Source organism: Pteropus medius, unplaced genomic scaffold (genome assembly GCF_902729225.1).
Source record: "Pteropus medius unplaced genomic scaffold, Ma_sr-lr_union100, whole genome shotgun sequence".
Classification (NCBI taxonomy): domain Eukaryota; kingdom Metazoa; phylum Chordata; class Mammalia; order Chiroptera; family Pteropodidae; genus Pteropus; species Pteropus medius.
In genome coordinates, this window is record NW_024354875.1 from 23,482,534 (window position 1) to 23,506,758 (window position 24,225).

At 37.7% G+C, this 24,225-nt stretch overlaps 1 protein-coding gene across 8 annotated transcripts in view; it reads right to left on the bottom strand.

The window, feature by feature from the left end:
• The window catches only part of RBMS1 (RNA binding motif single stranded interacting protein 1), a 196,586-nt gene that overhangs the window by 72,440 nt on the left and 99,921 nt on the right, over nt 1-24,225 (bottom strand). For 6 of the 8 annotated variants that reach the window (XM_039855657.1, XM_039855658.1, XM_039855655.1 and 3 more), the window contains exon 2: nt 11,783-11,958. In XM_039855657.1, the coding sequence (XP_039711591.1) occupies nt 11,783-11,958 (176 nt within the window). The remainder of the gene's footprint in view (nt 1-11,782; nt 11,959-24,225) is intronic. The other 2 variants (XM_039855656.1, XM_039855652.1) reach the window with 1 other exon arrangement.

Sequence of the window (24,225 nt, forward strand, 5' to 3'; positions counted from 1 at the left end):
AATATATATTAAAAATACTACTGTGAAATATTTATATAGGTAGTTCTTTTTCAGATTTCATTGGACTAAGGGCTTTTCTACTAAAATATTTCTAAAATCCCTCTGCTGGGGTCATTCTATTACAAATGTGGAGATACTAAGCCCATCAACCCCTGGAGACTGGGTGGGGCCTGTCACTACCAGCACTGAGCTGCCTTGCCAATGGAGGATATACCAATCTATTCTAATCTAATCTAATCTAATCTAATCTAACCTGACCTAATTTAATTTAACTTAACCTAACCTAACCTAACCCAACCCAACACAAACACTATTCTCTTCTATGTGTGCCATGACAAAATTTGGGGGCTCTATGATAAACAAAAGCACTATAAATCCTTCAGGTAATTCTTCATGAATTTGATTTCTTCCAACAGCTTTGACAAGAGCTGGAAGTGGAGAGGAAAAAGTTAAATTCTTTGGCAAGAAACTGAAGTGCAGACATTCCATACTCGTGATTAAGGGCAGAAGTGAGGATAGAATTTACATTCACTCATGAAAAGTAAAGAGGCAAAAAGAGACAGGTGAGTGTTTCAGGAGACAATGGGATCTATTCCCAAGCCTGCCACCTCTTAATTTTGACTCGAAGAAGGTCATTTAACCTTCTCTGAGCCTCAGCTTTCTCAATTATACCATCAAGGGACTAAATCAGAAGTTCTTAACTGGGATTGAACATCGGAACCTCCTGGAAGCTTTAAAAATTACATAATAATGGCAATAACATTAATACGTGCCAGGAAATGTTCTGAGCACTCTACATGTGTTATCCCATTTAGTTCTCACAAGAATTCTGTGTTGTAGGTACTGTTATTATCTTGATTTTACAGGTAAAAAAAAAAACTGGGGCATGAGGAGGTTGAGAAATTTGCCCAAGCAAGTGGCATAGCCAGGTGGAAGGCTCCAGAGCTTGTGTGCTCTTTAGTAAGTTACATGTTACACTGGTTATCTCTCTGAATCTTCTGACTCAGAATCCACTGAAGGGCCTGGGCATGCAAATTTTAATTCTAATGAGCACTCTTTGTCAACAGCCACTTCACTAGAAGAGGTGTAAAGTTCTGTGATTCAGAGTGGGGATGAAAAAAAGTACTGTAAACTTTTTAATTAAATAAATGCTCAAATTCTTCTGTCTCAAAAACCTGTGTCAAAATTAAATGATTTTGGCTTTTAACAGCTAATTGCATGAGAGCAAACAAAAAAAAGATAATGAATAATGAGGTCATAGGAAAATTTTCAGAAACAAAATGGTATCTAGCCAACTGAGTAGAAGGACTATACAGGGCCATTTAAGCAGATTAACTACTGAAACTAAAGCTATGCCTATAAAGGGGAAATAACAATAACATTTTCATAATTTATGGCTTAGAATTGGGGGTAAAGATGAAGCATTTTGGAAAAACCCTTGGAAAGGATCCACACTCCTATCCAAATGGGATAGCGGCCTAATTTGTTTCTAGTACCACAACTGACTGTCTCTTTGTTTCATCTTTAAAGAGACAGTCCTCATGCTGTCAGAAAGTGGTCTTTGTAAAGCTGGAAATCTAACACTATGTAAATGCTGGTACTCCAAAAATGTTGGTTTTCATACAGGCTCCCTCACTGACATTTCACACTTAATAAAGGCAGGAAAATGCTATGGCATAAAGAGAAAATAAGGAAGACAAGTCCTGGTCCCACAGGCAACTTAGACAAGTTTCAGCCTGGAATGGCCAGGTCAGTGAGTGCATAGATGGCCAGGAGGAGAAAGAGTCCACGTCCCCTGGCAGAATCATGAATTTGGTCAGGTTTGTTTGTGTTATGAGTGTACTTCCTCACTAATTCTAGATAACCCATTCAGGGAAACTCATCCTCCTCTCCTCCCACTCAGTCCCACAGCTCTCTTACAAAACCTCTTCTCAAAAGTCTCCAGTCTAAAGCCAAATGATCCTATCAAGGGAGTTGCAAAGCACTTTATTAAACAAAAAGCAACTTTTTAAAAAGTTTAAATCACCAAAACTGAACTAAAAATTTAAGAAAATAATTTTATATGGAAGGAATATATAAATCTTATAATCATTGGCCACAAGGACTGCATCTACTCAAAGTTTCTAATGTACAGTATTTCAGCTGATGAATAAACATGTTTAATTACTAGCTTCTCTTTTGCACCAAAGATTCACCAGTCTGAAACCGATGCACTGTTTCTTTCCATTTAATAGCCACACCAAAACACACAAACTCATAAAGCAAAGCAGCATTCAATTTGAAGTTTCCTGTGAGTGGGTGAAAATTTCCAGACAAGAATAAAAATAAGCTCTTCTTCCTGATCCCCAAATCTGTTCATGGTACCAAATTCCCAGTTTCCTAGACTAAAAATCTTACACTCATCTTTGAATCATCTTCCTCCTTGGACCCACCCTCTTTTTCACATTCCAGTAAGAGCAAATCCTGAGACAGTATGCATCATCTACCTTTCCAGTGAAGTACAAACCTTCCTCTGAGATTAAAATCTCCCATGATATGGTCCTAGTGAAGACAGACAAGGCAGGCAGCCAACCAAGCTTGTCCTGGCTGCAAACCTAAGCTTCCCCTCCTGAAGACTCATTCAAATGCCAGGCTTTTCCCAATGCCCCCAATCACATGCAGTCACTCCCTATTTTGTAATCTGCATTACACTTTGTATCTCTCACATGACACACCACATTCTGGTCTACATGACGTGTGAAGTTTATTTTCTATATAAGACAAGAACCTCCCTCGAGGGCAGGAAATGTGTCTGGTACTGTGTCTAGCAAAATCAAAGGCATGATGCTTAATAAAAAATGGAATTCACCACTCCTACTTGTTTAATTTCTCCTCAAAAGTGGCTTGCTTTTATGTTTTCATCAAATTTATACTGTAGTAAAATTATAATGCTATTTGTATCTATTATTTTCTAATGCAATGTTGTTTAGATTTATTAAACAGTGATCCTTAAAAAAAATGTTTCTTTTTTATATATGCCCTAACTCTCTCAGGCATCAGGCAAGTGACAATTATATACCTTCTCTGAGTTGTGTAATCTTGGGGAAGCTGCACACGAGACAGCTAACCAGGAGCTGAGTATTATATAAGCAGCTATATTAAAAGGGATTACTTTGTTAGATCAGTTCCTCCTCTATTCTTCTGCCTTTACTTTATTTAGGTTTTTGATTCTGTTGGCTATTCAGGAGTCAAAATGTTGATTCTGTTGGCTATTCAGAAAAGGTAACTTTTCAATCTATCATGAGTGAATATTTCGTTTTTGGGTCCTGGAGAATCGAGTCTTCTTGTACCTTGTGGTAAAGAGAGGAACATGGGTACTGATGAGGGAAGAAGGATGAGGATAATGAACTTGCAATAGGTGTATTTGGAGAGGTAGAAACACAGTGGTTCACAGAGTTTAGGCTCTGGAGTCAGACTGCTATAAGCTCAGGTCCTGGCTCCACCATTACCAGCTGTATTATCCTGAGCAATAAGAAATCTCATTCAACTTCATTTTTAAAATAGGGATGATAATATTGCTCATAAAGTTGTTCTTGGGATTAAATAATGAAACACTTGGCACAGTTATTGGCACACAGTAAGCATTTGACAAACGTTAACTGCTAGGTATTATTCAGGTGTTTACACATTATATTGGAATTTTTCACATACATTTATTATGGAATGAAGATGGGGAAAGATGAAGGAAGAGGTTGTAAATTTTTAGAATTACTGGTAACCCAATAAGGAAATTCTAAGTGAAATCAAGTACAACTGCCAAATAAAAATTTAGAGGCTTTTACTCCCGATACTACCTTCACCTTCGTATAATGGTTAAACACCCCCGAGCTGATGCTGTAGAAATGTGAGGTTCATATAAAGAAACATGGAATGGACATAAAGTAAATTCCATTTGCTCTCACAGAGAAGGAGAAGATGCTCTTTAAAAAATTCTTGTGGTTATGGCTATTATCTTCAGTGCTGGCTTCCCGATGAACTTCTACTAAGGCTAATATTAAAATTAGTTTGCCAACAGCTTGTGCAGTATTTGAACAATGCAGGGCAGGAAGGCTCTTAATCATGCCTGGGGATAACAAGAAGAAATTCTACAGAAAAAGGTCAACTGAAAGTAAGGAGGGGTAGCTAAGTCTCTAAATATCCATGCCTACAAGCAGATTTTACACTGAGGATAAATTAGAAAATAGACATAACCGAGACTTTTCTGCCAAAATACCAAATGCATGCATACAACAGGTACTTGGCAATAATTAATACTTGAAATTTCAACTACTCCTGACAACATCGAAAGTATCTAACCTGTAGTTATTTTACATTTTACTGCAGCATGTATTTGAATTGTGAGTACTCTCAGGCAGAGGGAAGTGAGTCAAGTAGCCAGCAAAGAAGCAGAACCCATCTATCACCTAGGGTCCATATTTCAAGAAGGCTTTGCTCTAATTGTATATCATTAACTCTCAAGAAGGGATTAAATATTGTGTTAATTTCTGAAAACTTCCCACCCCCTAAAAAACTCAACTGACAATTTTAATAATAAAAGTGAAGAGCAAAAAGAGGTCTAAGAATGAGATGGTTCTCTACAGGAAAGTAGGTATTCATGGGGAATTTTTTTGATGCTAAAATTATTTTTGTGAAATTCTGGGATTTCTAAGTCTTTGGACTATATCTTAGTACATCAAAGATCTACTGTACATAAAGTTTCTTACTGTGCCATAATTCTTTCATACTAAGAAATGAAATAAAGCAATTAAATGAACAAGAAAATGATTCAATATGGCTTATCCGAGAGCTGAATAAGGAAAAACTTTAGTTAAATACACTGTTGCTCCTAAAATCTCAAATCTGCTTTGACTTCTATTCTTAGAAAAAAGATCAGAACGATGAGGTATCTTCCTCAGTCTCCGATGCGTCATATTTTACTATGACTACACCTTAATGGAATACTGTCCACGAAGAGAGAGTTAAATTACAACTAGTGACTCAACATTTTGACTCTGGATTAGCATACTTTTTAAAAAGTCTGAAAACTTCACATCTTAGGTCACACATTTAAGTAAAATGCCCAAGTTCCTTGGTCTAAGCCCTCATTGTTATTTATTAATGTGTCATCCTATTATGTTCGCAATATCAGGAAAAGCCAAGTCCCAGAAACTATTGCTATTAGTATTTTATTTATTGAGAATCTTCTAGATCAATGAAGAATGTACTCCTGAGAGGATAAAAATTAGCTGCTTTACAGAACAAAACATTTGGAACTTAAAAAGAAATTCTATTATTTATAATGTAAATAAAATCTATATATGGGCAAGAAGCTATAGTATAGTAAGAGAAAATTTTTCTATGATTAACTGTGTTAAACTAATCATCTTAACTCAATTTCACTTTTGGGGAGGATTAAAAAATAGTACACCAGTATTTTATAAAGAACACTATTTTTAAAAAAAGGCACAGTCTAGGGAAGAACTGTTTTCCACTATTCTACATTTCTGATAAATTTTTCTTTCCTGTCTTTCAAAGAATCTGAGAAAAAAATTCACTAGATATAGTTTTCGGTACTCCTATAAAGCCTAAACCAAATGGCTTTGGAATACAACACAGTTCAATATGCCCAAATCTCAATGATTTGAGATGCAGTCAATACCAATGATTTGAGATGCAGAAAAAATGATCTGTCAGTCCTTCATTGCTGGTATGTGAGAGTTAAATACACACCACTGCCACCCACCACCACCACCACCATCACACTAGGACACTACTTCTACCTGCCTGTAAGACAACACTTGAAGGGTAAATTATATCTTTATAAAAGAGATCATCTCCTTTTATTAGCTTCTAATTTAACCCTACATAAAGTACTTTGGGTTTGTGAAACTCACACACTGATTTTAGAATGACACTGAATGCAGACAATCAAACCTTTGGCCTGTGTCTCTCATGTCGTATAGCTATCTGAATATTCCACTGTAGAATCCACATGGAGTGTGTACACGTGTGTTGTGTCTTTTCTAAAATAAAGGTAGCAACTCTGGGTATACTCAGGCTTCTTGGACTGTCATTTGGGAATATGTGAATGACCTTGGGTCACCTAGCCCTAAATTAAATTCTCTCTTTGATTTGAAAGTGAGAGAACCAGACCTCTTTCAGGTAGAACGATTTTTCCTACTTCATCACAGGATTATAGTTTTGTTCTGATTGTAAGGTCCTCTCATTTCATGTAGTTTCTATAATTTCCAAAGGATTTCATACTTATCTAGGATTTCAGAATACTGGGTTGGGCAAGCCCATTGCTACTTTCAGAATAAACATAGAAGATAACTTCATAACTGGGTAAATATTCATCTTACTAAAATGCCTTCGACTCCCAAATTTTACTTGAAAAGTAGCCTAATCATTCTGGAATGAAAGAGCTGATCATTTTATTCCAGGGTAGAAGAAAAACAACTTTCAGCACACAGAAATTTTAGAGTTATAGAGATAAACAGATGTAAAGAGAAAGAATATAATCATTTCAAGTTGCCCGTTTTCCTAACAGCTGCCCTCACTTTTTTTCCTGCCCTTTCTCTCTCCATTAATATAACTCAAGTTTTCCGTTTATTCAGAGCTAAAACCTTACAGTCATTTTTAATCGTGCGTGAGTCCAGATGTTCCCATCTCCAAGACACCCCTGTGTTCCCAGTGCCTGCTTCCACATTGCCTTCTCCAAGCCAACCTTTCTAGTTTTGTCAGAATTATCATTCTAAGAGAGGGGGGAAAAAAACCTGAATTATGCTTCTCTTGCCCTACAAAGGCTAACTCCTCATCTGTAACTGAAGAATGAACTCCAAACTTTTTAGCTTATTATACAAGGTGCTAACAACATGGCCCCAACCTGCACCCCAAGCCCCAGCCTCGCTTTCCGCTATACCCACACTCTCCATTCTCTAACAATCGCTGAATGACAGCTCTCACAGCAAGACGTGTTCTTTTGTGCTTTCTTACACATCCAAGCACTCTCACACTCTTGGGCCCTTTCTGAGGCCTGGGGGACACTATTATTTCCACCATGCATGAAATCTTGCCTGTTGCTTACGGTCGAGATGTTATCTATTCACTGAAAGCTACCCTGATAACGAAGCCTTCCTCTGACTTTCCACAAACCTCTGCACTGATTATAATATTGATTTTATTCTGTCCTAAATGATGGTTGGTTGTTTATGTCTACCTCTGTTGACCTGTCCTGCTTTTCTGTTTTGCTTTTTAAAGAGCTGTATTATATTCAAAAGAATAAGGAAAACTTGCAGGGAACAGAAAACAAAGGGATAGAAATGAAAATGTATCGAATACTACAATTAGGGAGAAAGATGTTTTTTTTTCAAAAATATTTCCTTTTAATTAGTAACTGGCTATATAGTAGTGTAAGCTAGATTTCATTTCACATTTGTTTTAAAGTGATGTTTTACTGCAGTTAGAAATAAATTAGGTATCTAGTGAATGAAAGGGAAAAAATGGTTGACCGAGATTGGTGTGGAAATGAGAAAGGGTGAGAAAGGGTGAGAAGGGCTGTATAAAGGCTGTAAAACAAAAATACCTTTTTGTTTTAATATCCATAAACTGTTCTTCCTTTAACGTAAGTTGCTGATCCACTGAGTTATCTACTTTCATGTGATGTCACTACCACCATAACCACTAAAGCTACCTAGTCATGGCCAACACAGACTCACACATTTTGCTCCCACTGCAAACCACCAATAACTATGAACCAAGCCTTGTATACAGATATTGTTTTTAAATATTCAGAAAAGATACTTTAGATACAATGAAAGATATTATGTGCAAGAATCACTATTATGACAAAAGTAAATCAGGAGTGGGTCTCAAGAAGTTGAAACTAGTCTTGCAAGTGCCTCCAACTTCCCCCACCAAAAGTCTCAAGGAGGACACTGGCAGTTAATGTTAACATAACCTACTCCTCCGTGGCTTTCTTGACTTTCAAGATCAGAATCAGTTTCTCTCTCTCTCTCTCTTTAGTTTTACATGTAGTTATGTACAATTTAAGTTTATTCTAGTAGTTAGGATTTTGAGGAGCAAAAGCACAGGCACAGGGGAGACAAATATTTGTTCAATGATGACTGTTTTAAGGAGCAGACCAGTTCCCTTCCTCATATAACTTGATTTAAACCTAGTCACAACCTCATGATATAAGCATTATTTCACTCATTTTACAGGCTCTTCATTGAGAATTAGGTACTTGCCTAGCACTGTGGTAGGTAACTCTAGGGTACCAAAAACTTGCCACGCTGTGCACCATGATTTTACAACGTAGGTGAGAAATCTATGAAGATGACATACCACCACAAACATACTCCTAAATAATGTAACAGGCACTTGGAGAATAAAACTGCATGGAAATAAGATGCTGTTGTAAAGTGCTGACAAGGAAAAAGAAATAGGAGAGTACAGTGAGGTCCAAGCAAGAAGGAGGCAGGGTGAGCTTAGACTTGGCCTTGAACAATCAAGAAAGGAAAATGGGGAGGAACCTGGGGTGAGGTCCTGAAAATTTACCCGAGAAGTTTGAATGAGATAAATAAAATGGTAACACAGTCAACAATGTATTTTGACTTGATTTTACAGAAGGGAGAGAATTATGAATGGCGGAAGGTCAAGGGGCAATAGCTCCATCATTTGTTTCCCAGATTATTCCATTTCCTAAACTTGCTGGTTAACTGTACTGATGTGGTTTTGGAGTAGATGACTTTTTAGAAATAGGAAACAAAGTAGCAGCAGCTGGGAGTCGTCATAAGGTCCCAACAAGATTTCTCATACGCACATCACAATTTAGAAGGTAACAAGAGCTGGTCAGCTTCTTTCATTAAATGCTCCTAGAAAATTTATCTCCTGAAAATCCATGTCACCTTACCACCGTAATAACCATTGTCACCTATACCCCTGTCTGGTCTTTGATGTCGCCTCCTTTCATAACCTAAAACTGGAGCTCCCATCCTCTTCTCTTAACTAAACCATGTTGATCTACACTTCTGAGTGTCATGAGATTCTCTCTGACTTGAGGTGAGGCTGCTTTTCCACAATCATCTCTTGTGTCATGACAACATCAGCTTTTTCACCGTCATTTCTTCTAACACTATAGCATCTGTATATTGTACTCCCAGCGCAGGTTTTTAAAAATATTTTCTTGCTTTCCTCTTCAGTTTTCATAATCCTCATGTTATTCCTTCCTTCAGACTTCATTATTCGTATGAAATTGGGACACTATTATATACATTCTTAAGTATCTTTTCACATCTTGCTGTTAGAAAACCCTCTAAAATATCCAAACCCCCTTGAGACCCAAATTACGTGTTTCAAATGTTATCCTTCTGCAATCTATCACTTTCAGGTCAATTTGTAATTACCATGCTAAATTTTTATTTCTAAAACTTTTTTTTAGAGCTATGAATTTATACCTATCCTTTCTGAGAAGTTTCTGATACTCACTTTTCTAAAATCTCTAATTATATCCACTGGGTTTAAAATTTTATGCTCTAGGATGAGTCACTTTCCCATAAGGTTCTCGTCACTTCCATGTCACCAACTAGCTATTTCTTATTGGAAACAATTAAGTCCAAAACAGGAATGCCATTTTTTGCGCGCCCTCTCTCTCTCTCTCTCTCTCCCTTCTAAGACAAAAAATTATCAGCAAGTCAAATCTGGTATTTATTACATGGAATGAAGCTTTCAGCAAATACTGACATAGGGTCCTTTCTTATTCTATATCTTCTCTCTGTATAATACATATCAGAAAAATTAACATTAGAGTTAAAGATCAAATCTGGGCTTTTACAAATAATAGGAGACAGTGAGAGGGCTATTGATAAGAGCAAAGAGAGCAATGTTTACATACATCAAAGAGACCAACGACAAAAAGAGAACAAACTTTCTAGAAAAAAATGATAAAATAATCTTCTACTACATTTGGAATATGATATGATTCAATAAAAAACTGCTGGTTTAATTTCTCAAATGCATATTTACTATATACAAAACATGACACCACTCCCTTATTTTATGGTTATTTAAGTCTATCTTCTTGAAGTTAAAACTCATCTTACGTCATTCAAAACTAGCTGAGGAACAATTTGTCTTTTGAAATCCTTTTCCCTTCTCTTACACCTCAAGAATTTGAGGGTTAGCTTCATTTTTCTGTTTCCTACAAAGTTATATTTTTAGCTCGTTAGACTTTATGGCGCTCTATCTACCTGTAATTATGCCGCAAAAGCAGAAGAAGACGCCAGCAGCAGACAAGATAGCAAAAGGCCTATTTGTGGTCTTGAACAGCTGCAATCGGGCAGGGCGTGCCTGGCAAAGTTCCCTCTGATTCTGGCCAGCCATGACGAACCCTAAGAGCTAGACTTGCTTTCAGAACAGTCCCTAGCACAGGACATTATTTCACTGCCCTGGAAGCAAAGGGTGCAGTCCAAGTACAAGAGGGATGATTAAAAGAGTAACAGGAGAAAAGCACAGGGAGGGTGCGAAGACTGATGGCATTTGGAAGGCTCTCCAGAGCCTGGAGAACCACCACCCACCGTCCCACCCTCCTCTCTAAAAACAAAACAGAGCAAAACCACCACCACCTTCTTAGGGAAGGCCCGATGTTACCTTTAGTTCCAGCTTGGAAATACTGCCCATATAAGTTTTGAAATTTTTTTTTTCTTAAAATAAGAAGTAATATCTCTACCTTACCCTGGGTATCAAAAACAAGATGCTACTAATGAAATGTTTAGAAATGGGAATATTTTTCAGGGAATATTCTCTAGTGGACATCTTCTTCCGAGTTATGTAAAATTCCTTTTGTAAAGGACCATTTTTGTCTTTGGAGAAATAAAAGATGCTTTTCTATGTGCAGGCTTTTATAGCTCAAAGTCATTAGAGGCTTTTAGTCTTTATACAATAATCTTTGTACTGTACAGTGCTTCTGGCTCCTTGGTTTAAATTAGTGCTTTCTTACTTAGTGAGTAAATGTAATTGCAGCAAATTAGTATATTTATATCTATTCATCTGCAACATTGGCATATGATATAAATTTGTTTTGGAATTTTATACACATGCACACATTTCTTCAGAAGACTCAGAAAGGGTGGCAGTGAGAACAGAAATAGGAACAAGGGCATAAGAATTCCCAGAGATAAGGGTGAACAACCCAGACCACAAGAGTACTGGTGGCTAATGAAGACAGACTACCATTTCCTGGCTGGAATTAAGAGTTTTACATGCATTTAGGATAAGGGTTGCCAGTAACTACACCTTTCTGACAAACAGAAAGTTTCTCTTATTATGAGATAGATTGGTCCCCAAGAGGTCTTGAAAGAGAGAGAGAGAGAGAGAGAGAGAGAGAGAGAGAGAAAGAAAGAAAGAAAGAAAGAAAGAAAGAAAGAAAGAAAGAAAGAAAGAAAGAACATTCCTCAAAAAGATCTAGACATCTAGACATAAGTGTTTAAATAATTCATACTTTACTTTCCATATGCCAATAAAGTCAACTTCCACTGAGAAAATGTTCCAATTTATTTTGTTATGCCGGCATTTTGTTGATGTTAATGCTGACTGAATAAATGTCTAAGGACTTAGAACTTCGAAGCTCTGTCACCAAGTCGATAATGAGGATTCACAGATTTGTCTTATACTGAACCTCTCGTATAACACAATTTATATCACTCTATAATATGATCAAAGAAATATTTAGCAGCTAAAAACAACAAGAACCACCGCTACTTACGGTTGACACAGCTTCACCAGGTCCTGGTCCGTGGTGTTGGGAGGCAGTCCTCGGATATAGAGATTCGTCTTGCTTAGCTGATCCCATCCTGAGTTGCTACTGCTGCTACTGTTGTTATTACTGCTGGTGGTGCTGGGGCTGGGAGGGGCCATGGGGTGGGCTGGGACCAGAGACTGCTGAAAAACAAAGATCGAGCGTTAGAACACTAGATGGAAGGTATTTAGCACCATTCGGTTGCTTGATCTCCAAAATAAAATGAAGTTACCAAGATATAAACATAGATTATCTTAAGCTATTTAATATATACATTTTAATTTACACCTTAAAAAAGATCTGTTCATTCTCCCAAAAAAGCCTTCTCCTTCAAACATGAAATTAATAATCAGATTTATTCATTCGACTATTCTCTATGTGCACTTTAAATATGACTAAATTTATGTAAGATTAATTTATTCACACATTTTTAAGGAATACATCTATTGAGACTCAAAATGAACTTGCATGAAGTTATGTGATAATATCATTTTAATATACAATAACCTGAAAATCACTAAACTTTTGAAAAGGTTTTCAAATTCTGAAGAAAATTTGATTGAAAGTTGCTGATCATTTTATTGACTCCTGGGGGAAAAAAAAGATTACTCTTCAAGTGTAAGAAAGTCAGAGTTCAACCAAGATGCTCAAATAAGGAAGACTTCACCAAGTCTAAAGACAGGCACACAGCTTCATTGAGACATCTGGATAAGATTTATAGGCATGCTGCCTTTCGCTCTGGCTAACCTTGTGAAATGTAAGCCCTATGAGAATGGTGAAGTGGTTGGAAATCTTCCCGGGCCTGAGAGCAACCAACATAACTTTTATAAGGCCTGCACCCAAGGTTCAGTGTGGTTTCACGGTTAGCAGCCACCTAGGAAGAATGTCCAAAACTATACTCACAACAGATAATTCTCTGTTAACCAATCCAAAGTGGCCACACACTTCTCTGTGCCTATGCCACACACATGACTTTTGAGGAAGTTAAATGGTTCAGTTTAAGATGGAAGTGAACATACTCCAAAGTGTCCTCACAGCAAATACTCAGTGGTTTCATAGCAGAATAAAAAACTTTTCACCTCTCATCTTCTAAATAGTAAATATACTAACCCAAGGACATCACTTAAAAATCAGATGGTCACTAGACATTCAACAAAAATTTCAAATCTTACAGCTTGATTTTCACTATCGCAAACAAGAAAATTAGGTATATCTAAGATGCAATTAAATTTCACTTTGCAAAGTTCGAAAAGCAGACTCCCTTGGCAATAAATGTAACATTGCTTAGCGGGTCAGCACTCTCAACTATCCATGATAGATATCTGGCTCTGTACCCTGTCTCTGCCACGATCACTCTAATTCCCCAGTGTCCCAACACACTAATCCTCAGCAATCTGACATGTAACCATTTCTTCATGTCCTATACTATGTGGAGTCTTCTCACTGCCCACGGTTCTTGCTAAGATCATCGAGTCCAAACACCACTTTATCTAAAGAGATTCTCTTTTAGAAGGACAGCAGCAAAAAAGGTTAACAATAGTCAATGCATAAATAAAGGCTGACTTCGAACCAGGAATATCAGTACCGCTTAATCCAAGAAAAATCCTGCCTGACGTCATATCTTCTCAAATCTCTTTGATTTATGGTCTTAATTAAGCAGTTGAACTCATATCCTCTCTTCTCATCCCTGGTTTTTCTCTAAGGGATGAAGAGTTCATTTTCTAGATGTAAAACTAAGAATAAGCCCTGTCCTTTGCTCTGCCACAGGTGGCACCCCAGCCAGCCAGCCAGCCATGCCACACAAAGGCCTGCATTCCTTCTCCGAAGTCACGCAATATATCTGCTAGTTGCTACCTGAAATTAGCCAGGCATCCCCTATTTCTCACTTCAGTTAACAGAGGGGTTGGGAAGTAACAAATGCATCTGCCTGTCTCAAGCTTCTGATTACAAAGAACTTATAGCTGTAGACAAAGCTAGGCAAGACCAAATTTTTTCTTAAATCATCTTTGATTAATGTGCGAGAACCTGTCCTTGCCACGAACTACACTGTTCTCTGCAGTTGGACCCAGATGGTATGTTTAGCGCAGCTGCTCGGGGATCAAACAGAGATACTTGGTGATAAGACTTGGAGAAGTCTGAAAGAAACTATGGGTCTGGTCCATCCCCATCTCTCAGTGGGATTATACCCACACAATGCAAATGAACCATCACACATTTTAAAGAGGCATGCCCAGTCTGCACCAGCACTAATCTCTACTTTCCTCTGGGGTGGAAAGTGGAGAGCCGGGTGTGGACTTGTATGGTTACGAGAAACATTTTGGGGGTATGATTTATTTGAAGATTATTTGGACATGAAGGTAGTAGGTCTTTATTTATATATTTATCTTCGGAAGTAGAACCATGATTTACATCTCAGAATTTACACTGCTGATTTAAAATATCTTTGACAGGCCTCTGTATTTATTACAGTAATATTTTCCGACCCTGGAAAGTAGGTGGGGAGCAGATACAGCCTGTCCCCCGCCTCTTCCCCTCTGTTCTGCCCTAAGGGGAAAGAAATCTTCTAGTCTCGGATCCCAGGTGGGAGAAGAAGGTTCCTGAATATACCGTGAAAACGAGGCCTCTGGTGAATCCTATACAGGACACATTCAAATTCAAATGTTATCCTAATATCAACTCTTTCCAAGAACTAGCTGAAGACAGAGAAAGATATCTGAAAGAGAGAAGCACTGAATTATTCTAGGTTACTAATGTTTTATTTCTTGGTACAGAAAACTTTATATCAAAGATTTAAGTTTTCACGACTTGCTAAAATTAAAATTGTAAGTCCTAATAAAGACTGGACACATGTTCAAAGAAGAAAATTCAAACACAATAAAGCTGATTACTACTATTTAGAATGGGTTAATGATAATTTTTAAAGCATGGTTAATAATTACTTTCATATATTACATGTTTAATACGTGCCAGACACTGTGCTTTATGTGCATTATCCCACTTAATCCAAACAAGGCAGGTAAATTACTGTCCTCCCATTCTGCGGATTAGGAAACTGAGTCTCAAGAAGAGTTAAGTAATGTGCATGGTCACACATTCAGTAGGTGGCAGGGCTGGAATTTTAACGCAGGTCTGCGGAACAATAAAGCCAGAGAGCCCTGAAATGGCACTCTAAATGGCACTCCAAAACACTGTCAACTGACAGTCCTAAATGCCCTACCTGTAGTCTTTCGTTTTCCTGTGCCCACCCTTCTTGCAACTTAGTTACTAAATCCAAGTTTACCTAAAATATGACAATACCATTGGTGGCTATGTTTTCCTAAGAAAAAGTGTCAAAAGAGCCTTTAAATTAATGATCACACAGCCTGTGTGTGTGTGTGTGTGTGTTTAACAAACATAGCTTTAAAAAGATTGTTTTTAAAAATTCTACCATATTATCTTTTCATTAGCAAAAAAGTGTTTTAAGGCTGAACATCAGCGTCAGCATTTTAGGAAAGCTCAACTCAACCAGTGAAGAACTGAACCCTCACTCCCAGGTTGAAATGCTCTGACAAGTCTTTAACTCCAGAACTCTCTGATCAATTCAAAGCAATTACACTTTGTACTTATGCCTCAATAGCACAAACGGTGAATTAAAAAAAAAAAAAAAAAGGCTTACAAAGGGACATTTCACCAAACTCCATTTTCATCAGTGGTTATCCTTTCACATTTTGCCTCTCAAAGCTCCTAAGCTGCCCTGGAATTTGAAAAGACCTCCCTCCCCCTCCCTTGGTTGAAGTTTGTAGCTAATTTACCCGAGTTCAACCTAATTAAGGAACTATGTGACTAGAAGACCACAGCTAAGTGCTGACCCATCCTGGCACTAGTAGTCTATCCCAGGGCGTAGTAGCCTATCTCAGCCTTTTCGATCCAATTTCATTGCTTCAGGTCAGGTAAACGAGCTATCTATCAAAGCTGTCTATTCAAAGGCAGGGAAAACAAGCTAATTCAGTTTTCATGTTAACATTTATCTGGGCTTTATTTGCATGTCAAAACTGATAGAGAAACACAACTGGTTAATAAAGGGGGTGGCTGTATTAGGCTCTCTCTGCTGAGTGGGTGTGGGCACCAGCAGGAAGACTGCTTGTCAGCAATCAGGGAGGACTTCCTGTGTGGAAAGTACTCGGGGAGGACTTCCTGTGTGGACAGCTCTGATGCCTCCATCCCACCAGGAAGGCCCACTCGCCTCCTACGCTAAAGACAGGATGATCAACAACAGGCACATGACAAGTACAAACACAGTAAATCTGTTTCCCTCTCCATCGCATCACACCCCAACCCCAGCAGCACGCTAAGTAGTCTCTTCTACATAAATGTACGTCTAAAAGTCTTTTACAAAAAAGGCAAAAAACTAACCATATGTGAACTAAAATATATTAGTAATTATGTGCATTGTTGTAGATCTCTATTCAGCAAAGACAATCAAAAAATAAAGGCCTGTCATAAATTCTATTGTCTCATTTCCTTCCTATTTTTTTAATGAGCTAAAGAATAGTGCTCTGACCAATCTGATAGCCAAAGCTGTCCTCTCCCTCTTCCCCTTACTTAGTAACTTCCCTAAGAATTTTAATACATTTTGAAGGGAAAGGAAACCTAGAATCTGTCTTTTAATTACTCTCAAGTCTTCCTTAAGCCTACCAATCCTTATAGTTCAAGAAAGCTATAATCTTATAACCTTCATTCCCACTCTGCAACACATCTCCCCTCACCTGGCCACATGGCCACCTCCCGCCACACTCCACACCCACACTCACACTGAGAGAGAGAGAGAGAGAGAGAGAGAGAGAGAGAGAGAGAGAGAGACAGGAGAGACAGAGAGAGACAGAGAGACAGAGAGAGAGGGAGGGACCCCACCATCCCAAACAAAATAGCAGGAAAGTAAACATACCAACTCTTTCCTTTATCCAGAAGCAAAAACCATCACCACAGTTGCTCCTGAGAACAGATGTAAGCTATGGAACAGTACAATTTTCACCAGGATATAATATCAAGCCTGGCAGAAACCACGTACTACATATACCGTATACTACACTACTTCCATACACTGTTCCTCTCCGTAACCTTCAAGATGTAAAGGAAATTTAATAACTTAAGGGAATTATCAAACAGGAGGGTGGGGAAAGCATCCAAATGGGCCAATTTCACCACAGTTAGGATATTTTCTTTGTTTCCTCTTAGACATCTGAGTGGCTCAAAGAGGGCTAGGAATAGTAGCCGAGAAAGATAAAGTTCCTGGCACAGGGAGCTGGGGAAGTACACAATGTTGAGAAGTAGGAGGCAAATTAGTGAGAGATGAGAAACTGGACAGGAAGCAGATGTTCTTCCGGGTAGGTCAGACTGTGAAAAGACAGCATCTATACTAATGAAGAACAGTAGTGCCCCTACAGACATATAGGCTCTTACTTACCCATAATGTGGGAGAAAAGGCAAATGGGCAAATATCATTTAATCCCATTTGATGTTAGGCTATCAAAGTTTAAAATCACACAAGAAATTAGTTAATAAAACTTGTTCTCCTATCGTCACTGACCCTTATTTGGAGACAAACTTTGCAGCCTCAAAGACTATGAAACTGAGCAATAGATTATTCAATATTTTTGGTTGGATTACATCTGTCAAAGGAGAGAGGTTCATATTTTATGTTAGCTATTCAAATACAACCTAAAAATAAAAATTTCCAATAGACTTCACACTTCCTGTTCTCCAAGATACCTACCGAAACTGATCCTTGCATGTAAAGCTGCAATCTATACATAGAAATCTCTTTACCTGAGTTCATGAATACAGCATTATTTTCTTAGTCTCCGTATTAAAAAAAAGTTAAGACTTGCATTGAATAGATAAATATCTGCTGAATACAACATGACTGACGGACTGAATGGAGACCATGTTCCAAAAGTGGAAATGAACTTAAGCCAAAAGGGGAAAGCTCTTAGAAATTAAAACAACTTGGTCAAGCTCTCGGGGTAGAGGTGCTGGCTGTGAAGGGAGTAAGAAGAAGAAAGGGTAAGTGAGTGCTGAAAATCCATAGTAGAAAAGATACCATAAATACAACTTGTGATTTCTGAGGTCAAATTTTCCTTCAAGGTCCCACCAAGAAACTAGATTCCTTATCATTCAAGCATCTTTTAATGATGTGGTTCTGTGCTCCAGCATGCAAAACAGCTCAATTGTTCTACTCCCTCCAGAGGTCTTTTCAAGAACCCCAGTGATCCCTCAAGTTGCCACCTTGAAACACACGAGTTCTTGACCTATTTGTTCCCTCTAGATTTTGTAACAGCAGTTTTAAGGGTAGAGAATTAAAAACAAACATGAAACCTCCATAAATACAGTCAACTAATCTTTGACAAAGAAGCAAAGGCAATACAATGGAACAAAGATTATCTCTTCAGCAAATGGTGCCGGAACAACTGGACACCCACAAGCAAAAAAAAAAAAAATCTACACACAGACCCTTTATACTCTTCACCAAAATTAACTCAAAATGGATCACTGACCTTAATGTAAAATGCAAAACTATAAACGGTCCTAACATAACAGGAGAAAACAAGAGGAGAAAAACCTGGATGACCCTGGGTATGGTGTGGGCTTTTTAGGTACAACACCAAAGACAAAATCCAGGAAAAAAATAATTGGCAAACTGGAATTCATTAAAATCAAAAACTTCTGCTTTACGAAAAGCAGTTTCAAGAGAATTACAAGATAAGCCACAGACTGGGAGAAAATATTTGCAAAATGTACCTCTTACCAAGACTGCTATCCAAAATACTCAAAGAACTCTTAAAATTCAGCAATAAGAAAACGACCAACCTGATTAAAAAAATGGGCCCAAAATCTTAACAGACACCTCACCAAAGAAGATATACAGATTCAAACATACATATAAAAAGCTGCTTCACATCAGATGTCATCAGGAAATAAAAATTAAAACAAGATACCTCTGTACACCTGTCAGAATGCCCAAAATTTGGAAAAGTGACAACACCAAATGCTGTACAGAACCTGGAGCAATAGAAACTTGCATTCATTGCTGGTGAGAATGCAAAACAGTACAGCCACATTGGAAGACAATTTGGAGGTTTTTATGAGACTAAGGATACTCTTACCATATGATCCAGCAATCATGCTTTTTGGTATTTAGCTAAAGGAGTTGAAAACTTACATTCACACTAAAACTTGCACATGGATGTTTATAGCAACTTTGTTCATAATTGCCAAAACCTGGAAGCAATCATGATGTTTTGCAGTAGATGAATAAATAAACCAGTATATCCAGACAATGAAATATTATTCAGTGCTTTAAGAAAAATGAGCTATCAAGTCATAAAAAAGGACACAGAGAAAACTTAAATGTATATTACTAAATAAAAGAAGCCAATTCGAAAAGACCGTATACCATATCATTCCAATTACATGACAGTCTGGAAAAGATAAAACTATGGAGATAATAAAAGATCAGTCATTTCCAGAGGTTGAGGGGAGGGAGGGATGACTAGGTGGAGCCCAGAGGATGTTCAGAGCAGTGAAAATACTCTGTATGATATTATAATGGTGGATACAAGTCATTATACATTTGTCCAAACCCACAGAATATAAAACACCAAGAGTGGACTCTAAGGTAAAACTATGACACTTTGAGTGATCATGATGTGTCAATGCAGGTTCACCTTTGGTAAAAAAAAAAAGTACCATTTCGATGAGCGATATTGATAATGAAGGAGGCTGTGCATGTGAGAGGCAAAGGTATATGGGAAACCCCTGCCTTCCTCTCAATTTTGTGGTAAGCCTAAAACTCTAAAAAAGCAAAGTCTTATATATATATTTTTAAAGACCCAACATGAAAATACCAGACTGAAGGAGTTAAATCTAAATAATTCACCAGAAAACTGGAGGGCCAAGAAAGGAAGTGAGGGATTAAGCAATAGGTTCAAAACTGCCTTACCAGAAAACACATTCATTAGGAAGAAAAAGCTTTTAACCATGGGCTCCTGGCCTTATCTACCCTTAATTGTATCACATATAATAGTGTGGCATGGTAGTTTCTAAAAATAGTAGGAGTTCAACCAAGGGAAGATCAGGGATGAAAGGGCCTGAGACAGAAAGGTTGCAGAGGATTCTCAGAGGGGGTAGACAGCTGAGTGAGCTGAATATTAATGGAAAGCCATTAAGAGTAAGAGGATGGCAGTGCTGAAAGGGGTGGGTGTGCGGGGACAGGAGGAAAGGAAGCAACAAAGATACAGACAGGAAGGATCATTCTCCAGGAAAGCCAGTAAAGACCAACCTTGGTAGATTCGGAGAGCGAGTTGATTTCGGGGGGGTTGGGAGGGTGGTACTAGGAAGGCAGTAGGATAACCTAGAAATCAATGACAGAATATGGATAGGGTGTCACAGATTACTGTACAGAGTCTCAGAGGGAGAAAAGAGAATTTAAAGATGACAAATGAAGAGGACAGCTTGTGGGGAACATAAGAAAAGCATATAGAAAAGAAAAAGTATTGTATGGGAAAACCTGAATACCTGGATTTAAACCCTGCCTTGGCCAGTAACTGGCATGTCATCATCTCTGGGCAGCTCAGTTCCTCACCTGGAAATGAGTGGGTAAGACTGGATGATTTGTAAGCTCCCTTCCAACTCACAAATTCTAACACTGGAATAAATGCTTCGTGCCATCTCCAGTTAAGACATATCAAGGCAGAACCCAGCCAGGCTCTTGGGTACTCTTATCCGTCTGCCAAATAGCCAGAGAAATGGAGCATGAGGTTAAACAGGCAGACTGAAGGAAGTTACGCCATTTCATGGTACAGCTCAAAGACCGGCCGAAATCATTATAGTCCAGTTTCCCTACACCACCTAGGCCAGGTACTGATACATATGCTGTACTAAAATCACTAATAAAGTTTAAAGGAACATTTTTTAAATGACATAATATTCGGTTTCCAAAACTAAAGTGTTCCTAATGTGAAAATATTACAGCTAAAATTACCTTAATAACTTAGATCTATCAAAACTTTATATTGGTTAATAGCCTGGCATCTTTTGGTTTCAAAATGTCATCAGTATAAAAACTTGCATTTCACATTGTTTAATCTCTTATATATAAAAAGACCATGTAATAGCTCCAAGACCACCTTAAAAGAAAACTCAAAACAATAAGCCAATTATATTCCAAGTAGCCAACTATTAGAATGTGGTAAATATAAAATCCTGTCCAACTTCAGGTGCAAAATTATTCTTCTGGATTCTAAATGCAAGTGGATGGAGAGTTTTTCTCCTCCTTCTGAGCCCCAAATGAAAGATTTTCAGATCCACGCCAATTTTCCTCCTTGACACAGGAACTTATGAAGGGGATGAGAACAAACTCTTCCCTTTAGTTCAAAATAGGTTTAAAAAAAACTTCCCAAGGGAAGTGCAGCATTACCTTTATCAGGACAGTTCAGAACACCTCTGCAATGCTCTGAATTTCCTGCCTCACCCCAAAGAAGTCAGACTACCAGTGTTGACAACTTCCTTCCAGCTGCTTTTAAAGTCCACGTAGAGTATAGTTTGTATCTTCTCCTAGCATTTCTTGTAAATAAAGAATTATCACCAAGATTGCCAAGTCCTCAGGGTGGAAATAAACAATAACTTTCTTCGCATTAAACAATACTTACTGAAAGTATTATAAAATGATTAACTGAACATTAAAATTAGAAAAATTATGAGTCAGCTTATCTAAAGAAAAAAAAACACCAAATGAATTTATTCTAGTTTTTTTTAAAGATGCAAAGGGACATGAGAATGACCTACGGTATTATGACTTTAACAAATTAGTCCCTGGAGAAAAAAGCATTATCTGTACTTTCAGGAACTTGAACAAGTATTTGAAATCTCCCTATAATAACTTGTAAAAATGAAATCTTATCTGACAGTGTCGTGATTTGTATACAGCCTAAGTAAAACATCTACAGGAGAAAGTTTTGAGTTATTATCCAACAATAATTATATTTTTTTCTTTCTCACGATAAAATTCAGCAGCTTACATCTGCTACAATGCATGTAAATCTCTCTGTGTGGCTAGTGTGTTTGTAAACAGAAGGGGTTCAGTAGATGGTTGTCTCTGAGGTACACTGCCTCTGCTACAAAACACACTCGATTTTTTTTTTTAACTTTTTTTCCTGGGATCCACCTAAAAAATTAACTTTTTTTTTTTGCCTGAGATCTCAACTCTGTGTATACAATACAGGTGCAGACATATAAAACTGAAACGAAAGTTTTATGAGTTATTTTCCTTTATCATATGCAAAGTACCCTACTATTATATTTTCTTGTCTATTTTGTTTAAAAAAAAGAAATGCTAATAGCAATCTACTGAACTGATTTGAGATCCCAGTAATATTACAACTTGCAAGTTAAAAAACAGTGTCTGCTGCCTTTAAACTCTGACGTTCACAGGAATCACCTGCATTGTAAATATGCAGATGTTGACTCAGCCATTTGGGTGGGGCCAAGATTCTGCAGTCCTAGCAAGCTTCTGGTGATGTCCATGCAAAAGGTAGCACTCAAGGCAGTAAGTACGCTTGGTGTGTGTGAGGATAAATTTTAGAAAGGTTCCTTTCCGGCCTTAAGAAGGAGCAAGCTGCATCTATTCACAAAATGAGATAAAAAAATCTTTGTTCATCTGATTTCCAATCCAATTATCACTCAGAATCACAAAATGTTAGAGCTGAAAGAGACATCAGCTCACACAGTCAAATAATTCTCTAATAGAAGTCTAACAGGATCCCGAGAGATGGGTCTGGGGAGTGGAGGTGGAGTCAGTATTTTTACATTCATCAAAGACAGCTAAGAGGACTTGGCTTTTAAAATGTTGAGGAACCGATCTCATTCAATGCCTCTTTTTTTAAGAAACTTGAGGCTCAGGACATATATATATGTCCTCATATATATATGAGGACATATATATATGTCCCAAGGTTATACAGCTAATTTAAGGCAGAACTAGGTCTCCATTCCCACTACTGCTATCAAAAAGCACCAGCCCTTGTTTGCTATCAGGATTGTAGCAAGGATGAAGGTACAGGCCAAGTTTTCTTAATGAGTATTAAAAGGGAAAATTTAAATGCTAGTCCTGTTAAGGCATCATAGAGAAAGTATATATTTTGTATAGCCTCTGTTATACCTCTTAGACATCTAGTTTCTTGCTTACCAAAATGGGGTTACAGGGTGTCATACCATCTATTAAATTTATAATTCAAAATTTCTTTAAAAATTTTTGTGAATGCCACCATTTCTATTTTTGTATTTATGGTAAAAATTTGTGGATAGTATACACAATCATTATCTGTACGACCTATGAGAAGATACAAAAATCAAACAGATTAATTATAGCAGTTTGTAGCCTTTCCGTCTGAGAAATTCATTCAGGGTCGATTGACGAATTTAATAGCCATAGATAAGGAAACCTTCGAAGAATCACTAGAATTACTTGCCCACCCACTGTCTTCAACTCTGTTTCCTTACAAAACAAAACTGATTTGTAAGACTTCTCTTTTCATGTATTCTGGTGTTGGCTTTTATCCTAAAGTTTCACAATGACTATACTCATATGAATTCTCTAGGACAAGCTGGTTTTCCTCGCAAGTCCAAAAAGTTACAGGAACCCTGTTGCTGGCAGCTGGCCAGCATACTTGGAGAAGTGTTTCTATTTTGACCCGATAAGCATTTCTCCATTTTTGTAGGGACAAGTTTTCTGACATGTCAGATTTCTCTTGATCAATACTGCACACGTACACTGAATATCTACTGCTACCAAAAGTCCAGAGACTTTCCTCTTTTTGATGGAACCAGCCCTGCACTACTGTCTAATCATGTCAGGAGCCATGCTATCATCTTGGAATACCCAAGTGCCTTGGGAGCTAACTAACCCAAAAGCTGACACAGTTCATTCCTTGCCTTCATCTTTTCTGAAGTAGATAAACTGATGTAGAACTTCATTCTGCAATAAGCAGAATCTGGGAAATGGTTTCACTATTTACATGTAACCCAGACATAGCTTTTTTTCCCCTTTTAATCCTCAAATTATTTCACAACTCCTTTTATTTAGAGTAGGGAGCTGTTGCTCAAGAAGAAAAAAAGTGAAGCTATTAATCTCCCTGAATACCTTTTTATTTTCGGTTGCTAACGGTAATCACAAAGCATTAGTTTCATCATCTTTAACGAAATGAGCTAAATGTATACATTGCTGGTTATTGAAAATTTCAGAAGGAACTTCTTTTCCAAGGAAGCTTGGACAATATAAAGTTCTGTCTCTCTAAAACAGAGACCCAGAACCTTTGTGTATTTGAGGGGTGGGGGAGTCTTGGTGTGGGGTCACATACCTCACAGCAACACAGCAA